An 8,022-nucleotide genomic window follows, 5' to 3' on the forward strand; every position below is an offset into this window, starting at 1 on the left:
GATGATCCAAATCAAATGTGGAACAGGATCAATAGCATTTTGATAAAAATCTGAAATTCTATGCGAATACTGAAATTAAAAACAAATTTAAAATACTGTATGAAGTGATAACTGCAAACAGTGTATGCCACTGAAATGTCCCAATGAGTCAAAGATTTGGAAGAATGGACATGCATCTCAAACTCACTGCAATGGAGCACAAGACCACTAACTCCTATCTTTAGGTGACTTTCCCGAGTGCCTTCTGGCAAGATATAAAATCTCTACCTGATATCCCACGTGCAAATGGGAGAAACACCATGGTCTCCTATGTCCAGGTTCCCTGTTTAATTGTAATAAAAAAGTTTTACCCAGGTGTCCAACTGAAAATAGGGCAAATTTTAGAGAAAGTCTCCAAGAAGCTCCAAATAAAGCAATCATGGTAGAAAGAATTCACACACTCATGAAATTCACTGCAGGGTGACAAACAGGCAATAAAAAAGAGGAATTCTTGTACAAAGGCAAATCATAGACTAAGCCTAAAAAAGATATTTAAGTATTTTAACATTAAAAAAAGATAAAAATGCCATCAAACAAATCCATCCTCCCCTTAACACTCATTCAAACTACATTCTTGGAACAAACCCGGGAGGGGGGGAGGAATTTCCAAATGTTGGAAGCTCCAATGACTTCTCTCCATACTTAAAAATGAATTCCAAACTAGAACCAATGACTTCAAGTGGCAGAAATGAACCCATCACCTGCACACACCTTTGAAATACAATTCTGAGACCTATGGACAAACAGCAGTTATGCAAGTGATAAAAATCATATTAAAACTGAAGACACTTCTATGATGATGCCCCACAATTTTCACTTGTTACAGACCTCACTTACCAACTTAGTAAATGTCAATAAGCCAAATAAAACTTTTTAAATAGCTCTGAACTGAAACCTTGGGTTTCTAAAACAGTGAAACTAATGAGCTTGTCTCTATGCTCCACATCTCTGCTACACAGAGATAAAAATGTGGATAACCATAAGGACCATATGTACAAAAAACAATCGGAGTAAGTTCAAACCAGATGTTCAGGTGATGCTTCAGGGAAAGGTGTAGGAATGAAATGGGATGTAAGATTTGAGATACTTGACAGCCACATTTGAATCTGAAATAGTTAAGAGACCTGGAGTATAAAATTTAAGATAAAATCCAACGCTTTAATTGTTTAATCTGGATACTAGGTAGCCTCAAGAACCTTCAGTGACAAAATTCTCCACAATCTCATTACATACTGTATGAAAAAGCACTTCAGTTTTAATCACCCTCTTGAATTCATGAAATACCTTCTTCTTGTATTTTGAAAGGGAGATTACAGACTCCTACACAGATGATGCCTTTCTTTTAGATTCCCTCTCCATATCAGCCTTTCTGAGGTAAACACCTTTTCAACTTCCATCCATGTAGTAATTCCCTCTCACATGTGTCCTGAGTCACTAACAGCATTCTTTTTGAGTTCTCTGAACTCAATGAGCCCCAGCTGCTTCTGTACAGGTGAGCAACATTGCTGCCTATAGTTAAGCTTGTATATCTCCCCTCCATTATAACTCCATTTTCAGAAACCACAGCTCATCTATTCTAAATCCTGTAGACGGAAGAATGCATTGCATGTGGAGGGTTTAGCCCAAGTGACCCAAGAACAAAACACATGAAAACTCACAACCTTGCTCATATTATATGTATCCTAGTATCAATCCATCATCAGAATTGATAGGAAAAGCAATCTAACACAATTATATCCCTTTCTAGAAAAACACCACCTCACTCAGTGCACCAGGACATATGGTGTTCAGTAAACAAACAGAAAAGCCTCTATTTCTTTATCATCATTGGTCAGTCTGAGCCTTTTTTTATCACACACTTCAAAAAATTTGCATTGACTATGGATTTTCTCACTGCCTCTTCCCTGCAAGCATTTCTCTATAGCATTTCAGTGCAGCACAAATATCAATGAATTAACTTTAACAGCACTTCTAAGCAGCATTTTCTTTCTCTTGAAATAGAGGGAAAGCAAGGCACATAAAGATTAAAACTGCAAGTCCACTGAATGCAGTTGCCCAGTCTAAGATGCCAAAGGATAGATTTTTTTCCAGAACCCTTGATTTTCTAGAGTTAAATGGGTTTTTTTTCAAAGCTTATCACTCAGCTACAACAGTTGCGAATGCTGAGATCCCAAAATCCCAGATCAGGCCTTCATAACATAAGGAACAAACAGCTAACAGCCACCTGTGAATTCTTGCCAAAGTGACGAACTGCCTAGCAGTTCACATGAACTCTGCAGCAGAGGACAAGAGGGTCAATCCAACTTTCCACAACAAAACTCCACTGGCAACACCTTGACCACCCTTTCTTTCTGTAAGGCCACTTCCTGCTCATTTGCTATACACTCCCAAACACAGAGCAGTGATCTAGCATACAAAACCCTCCTGTGCACCCTAAAGGAGGCGGGGTGGTATGGAATAGATAATATACAGCTGTGTAATTACACAATGCAGATACTCAAAGAAGGTTGAATTAGTGCTGTCTGTGCAACCAAATTCTGGCACATCCCAACTGTGCTGTTCTTCAAACCTGCTGCCGTGTCCAGCAGCTTCTTGAATGTAGTAACGCTTTTTGTATTAGTCACTATTCCGTTTTTGTATTTCTTAACAGTAACTTAAGTAACAACAATAAAGACGCAACTATGAACGGTGACACCCACAACTCTTCCTCAAATGTTATCAGTAATGTAAACATGCGAAGGTATTTGAAAAGCTTTCTTCTTTTTATCTAACGTGTACGCATTTTATTTGGCCAGTACTGCTCAAGCAACTTGCATGGCGCTCTAAACTTCCCCTGAACCCCTTCTAGTCATCACTAGTTCAAAGAAACATTTAGAAGTAAAAGTTATTTCACCATTGTCTTCTCTCTTCACCCCCATGCAATAACGTTAAAAGTATCACAGTTCTGTTCCCGTTTTTCTGCTTAAGATACTGGCTATCAACCTTTCAATGTTGATCATTTAAATCTAATCTTTTTCTCCTGTTTCCCAAAGAATATGTGATCCATGGCATTACTTCTTATCACAAACCTGAGAGAAAAAAATGGTCACTCTTTACACATATTTTTGGAGCACCTTCTTCACAAACTCTGCAGGGACAGCAGCATACTGGTTCACACACAGTATGTTTCCTAAACCATCAGAGCCAGAAGCCTTTTTTAAAAATGAAAACCTAGCTTCCTCAAAACCAGTATCTTGCCAGTTAAAATATCACTGATGTGTCCAGCTCTTTTTATTATAAAATGACTCAGTCTCTTACTGAAAGCAAACAAGTTTAATAATAAAGCAAATTACTGTGTTCCAATATTTCTAATCACATTTGCAGCTGTTTATGCTTAACATTAACATTGTGTCCTGAACATAGCTCTCACTAGTTAAATTATCACACTAACTTGTTTTCACATGCTGCACTACACCTGTAATTATATGCATTAATATGCTACCACAGAGTAAGACTAACAACGGTATGAAATACTTTGACATATACAGTTAGAAAATGCTTTGTCAGAGTCAAATATTAGTGCAAATTCAAGAAAACTCACTGTTTTATGTTACATGTGCAACTTGACCTGCATTTATTTTCAACAAAACAGGTCTAAGTAGCAGCAACATATGAAAGAATTTGTTATTATTCTGTATTGTGGACTAGCAAAATTCCATGTTTGGAGAAGACACAAACAAAGTATTAAAACGCATCAGAAGACAGCAAGTTATAACTGGTCTCATAGATGCATGTTTCATTATCAAATGCAGTACTTCACCAACAGTGTCTTGAGTACTTTGTATGAAAAATATCCTGTCTTGTTACCTGAAGAGCCTTACATGCAAAAATAGATTCATTCTGCATTTAGTGGCAATTCTATATCAACTGCTGAGTGTTACCTGTCTTGACAGAAGTTTGTAGTACCCTTCTGCAGGTCAAGTATGACACACCTATTTTATAATTACAACAGGCAGAAATTACTCTTGCTTTTACTGTTTTCAAAAAGTTTGTTATGGATAAAGTTTTATTTATGTTTTATATCATGACCATACAGAAAATGTCATCAGCCCAGACTCCCAATCTGTTCATTGCACAACTGGAAGACTGGAGCTAATATTGCCCTCACATTAGCTGCTTTCAAGTGGTTGGTTGGTATGTACGCAAGTGTTAACTCTAGGATTTTTTTAATTTCAAAGACCAAGTTCTGTGTATTTCTTTTTAAGATGTACTTATTTACCCTCCTATTACAAATAACCCCTTGATTTAAAGATCTCTATGCAAGACATTTATACATACACACGCAAAAAAGGAGCACTGAGACTCCAGCTCCCTCAAACAGAAGGAGCTTAAAGCCAGCAGAGAACATTTGGAAACTGTACGTGGTCCTGACAGTCACTGCTCTCTCTTCCTAGCTTTGTTACCACCATCCATTCATAACCTTACTTCACATGGGACTAGGATTAACTGCAGAGCTTTGCTGATTCATCAGAAATGCTGACAAATGGGCACCATCAAAAACAACCACCACTTGCATTGCTGCTAGCTCTTCGAAGCCTAAAGAATACATCTCAGTAAAAATACAAAACAAAGTATGGAACTGGGGCTGGGAGTGGGGTGCCGAGTGTGTGACATCAAGTACCAAGTGGCACAGGTGGTGCGGCACTGGGAGCCCTCTGGAGCTGCCAGATGTAGAGAACCTGCAGCCAGGCCCTTGTACAAGCAGTAATGCTGCAGCAACCTAGTTTCACAAAACAAGTTGCAAAAAGTGGTCTTCTAATGATATTCCTGAAAGTTGTGATTCTCTATTTTTCTGCTGTCCTGAGTGGTGTCTACTGCCGTATGAGAGAATCATTGCCAGGTGCATGTCCACAGAAAGAAAATTTGTAATATGCAAAATACCTTCTCGTATACTTTCTGCAGTATAAAAAAAAATTACCTACCTGCTCCTTGTAGGCTGCCAAATATTACACCACCACATACTCCTCAACAGAGGGGCTAACCCAGAGAAACACAGCGTGTCGTTCCTATGAAGGGAACAACATGAAATCCAAGACCAGGGTATGACCTCATGTTGTATTCTAGAAAACCAAAGGCAGAGAATAGCTAGTCTCTTAACACCAAATCACAGACCACAAATGGTTTTGAAAAATTAGAAGTGACTAGCAATAGCAAGAGGTGGATAAACACTAACAGCTACTCTTGACAGAGTTACCAACGAAGTCTCTTAAACACTGAATGAACATTTCAAGAAAGAGCAACAATAATTGAAGTTCTAGTTGTGCTCATTTTCCTGAATTCAGGATAAAAGTGAGCCCAGAGCTCATGTGTGAAATCAGAGAGCACAGTGAAAAGGCAGGCTGTGGTCAAACTTTCTGAAGGATAACAATCTCTCTTTTAAAAAAAAAACCCCATACACACCTGATTGTATTTTATGGATCATTACCCCAAAGAAAACAGTCAAGAAACCCCGATGGAAAGTAAGCTTAAATCTCCATCAGATGATTCATGGCCTATGTAAAGTCCCAAGACTTCGGAATTCCAGGTTCTCCATTTACCTTTCCAGAGACATCCTTTCCTGTCATAAAACTGGTACAGCATGCAGATTCTGTCAGGAGCAATCAATAAACTTTGTTTGTAACTTTAAGGATGGACCGTTTTAAAGGAAACACACAGAAAAGATATCACTTATTAAACATGATTAAAGCTTGCTTTTTCCCTATACCATATTCTTCCAAGACAGCCCTTCCCAATCTAGTCATATTGGATCAAAAACTGTCAGCTGTGAATGACACCATACAGATCTGAAACAATAATTACTTTTTTTCTTTCATGTCTAAGGATTTCCATATTTCTAACAAAATTAAGTCTCCAAACCTCTTTTCCACGAAGTTGGAAAAGCACGCTTCCCATATTAATATGAGTTATTCTAACTCTATAACTGAAGTTGACTAAAACAAAACATTTGAAGTGTGAAGTAAGAGGAGAATCACTGAGAAATTAAGAGACAGAGTAGATTTTTTGATAAAAATATATCACAAGGATACAGTGACATGTCATTTTTAATCTCATGGTTTCACTCACAAATGTGTGTGCACACACACCCACCTCAGGAGTCTACATCCGCCATAGGAAATGACAAAAACTCACACTCACTTACCAGGAAAGACAGACAATCATTTCCATTTTTTCTAACTAGGCATGTCTAGAAAGAACAAACACTGATGAATCTGCTTCAGAGAGAGAATATTAAGCCTGGTTTTGTTAACAGTCACTCCTTCTAAAAATATCAATAAATATCTGAGCAAGAGAATGTAATTTTACCTGCTACAAACAGAACCTAAACACAATAGAAAAATTTATGATATAGCCTCCATCAGACACATACTTACAAGGAAACGTGCTTTCAAATTTTCTCTGTCTTAACAAAAAGGCTGCCCCAGGACTGATATGTCTATTTAGCAAACATCACCTTTTATAACACTCCATGCACTTACCACTGAAAAACACTGAAGAACAACACATGATATCACTTCCATAATTTTAACCTGTTCAAGCTAGCAAAGCTTGTATTCTACTACTGTCCTTTAAAGACAGTATCATGGATACATGCATCACAGCACAATCTTACAGACTGCATAATCCCACAACATCACTAACAACAACTTTGTGATCAATGCTCATTTAATTCATTATGATTAAAGATGCAGTTCCTAACAATAAATCCAGCATCTCCACCCTCTTGGGAAAATGTGTATTTTATAAGAGGAAGCGGGGAAGAGAGATAGTAAGAATTTGGTGCCCCTACTAAATTTTAACTTAAAAAAAAAAACTAGCAGATTCACGGAAGACAGTTCTTTGATACAGAAGCACACATACTTGCACAAACAAGAAGTCTGCAAAACATTATGATGGCACACCAAAAATCCATCATATATACCATTGTCCAGCCCCAAGCCAGCATTATTAGCCACAAATATTGAATTCTCCTATAACGTTTCTGTCAAAACATTTTAAGATTAGATAAAACAGAGAAATGAGAAATTAGGTAAGACAAAGCAAATGGAGACAGGTGCTGAATTAAGTTCCCAACATGGCAGAAAGTTATCCTTTCAGGTGACAAACCCGTGTTTTACAGAGTATTTTAACACTAGCCCAAGCACCTTACCCGCTGGTAAGAAAGGACAGAAAAACCAAGCGACTTTCTCTCCTGGTTTCACACTCCCATCTTCTTCCTGTAGAAATTCCTTTCTTAGCTTCCCGCTCTCTCTCCATCCTGCTCCTTCTGACTAATTCTGAACTATCCACGGCGGTAAACACAGCGGGACCGGGGCAAACACACAAAACACGTTTCTCTGATGGCCTCTCTTAACGCCTCTAAACACGCCACTACATCAGCACTGGTTTCCTCTGCCACAAGAGGAAACAGAGAGAACACAGGCAGCTCCCGGGGCTACCAGCGCACCAGCTACCCCCGGCAGGGCCGGGCAGGCTGCCCGCACACCTCTTCCCCCAGGCCCCGCGCCGGGGCCCGGCTCCTCTCCCCGCCCGCCGGACGCGACCCCCGGCGCCAGTGGGGGCCCCGCTCCAAGCCCGCTCCCCGGGCTGCCAGGCCGCCCTCCCGGCGCGGCCCCCGCCGCACCGCTCCCCCGGGGCGCCGGGGGCGCCGTGCCCGGCCTGACCCGCCGCGACGACCGACACGTCGGCAGGCCGCCCCGCGCCGCCGCCCACCCCGGCCGGGCCCGCCGGGGGCGCCCCGCACGCCCGCCCGGCCGGGCCCCACCTCCCTCAGGAGCGGGAGGCGTGGGGCGGAACGGCCCCCCCGCCGCCTCCCTGCCCGCGCCCGCCGCCGGCCCGCTCCCGGCCCTGCGCGGCGGCAGGCCCCGGCTCCGCGCCCGGAGGGGCGGCGGAGGAGGCGGTCGGGCCCGCCGCAGGCCGCGCGGGGACACGGGCCGTAACGGCCGC

At 41.3% G+C, this 8,022-nt stretch overlaps 1 protein-coding gene across 3 annotated transcripts in view; it reads right to left on the reverse strand.

Annotated features, from left to right (window-relative positions):
• The window catches only part of LOC104017578 (E3 ubiquitin-protein ligase KCMF1), a 53,701-nt gene that overhangs the window by 45,144 nt on the left and 535 nt on the right, over positions 1 to 8,022 (reverse strand). The window contains exon 2 of one of the 3 annotated variants that reach the window (XM_087741230.1): positions 7,226 to 7,292. The exons of the other annotated variants lie outside the window; for them this stretch is intronic. Coding sequence (XP_087597356.1) covers positions 7,226 to 7,292 — 67 coding nt within the window. The remainder of the gene's footprint in view (positions 1 to 7,225; positions 7,293 to 8,022) is intronic. 3 annotated transcript variants of the gene reach the window in all.

Source organism: Nipponia nippon, unplaced genomic scaffold (assembly GCF_047370975.1).
Source record: "Nipponia nippon isolate SJK-2023a ecotype South Korea unplaced genomic scaffold, ASM4737097v1 scaffold_8, whole genome shotgun sequence".
Lineage (NCBI taxonomy): Eukaryota > Metazoa > Chordata > Aves > Pelecaniformes > Threskiornithidae > Nipponia > Nipponia nippon.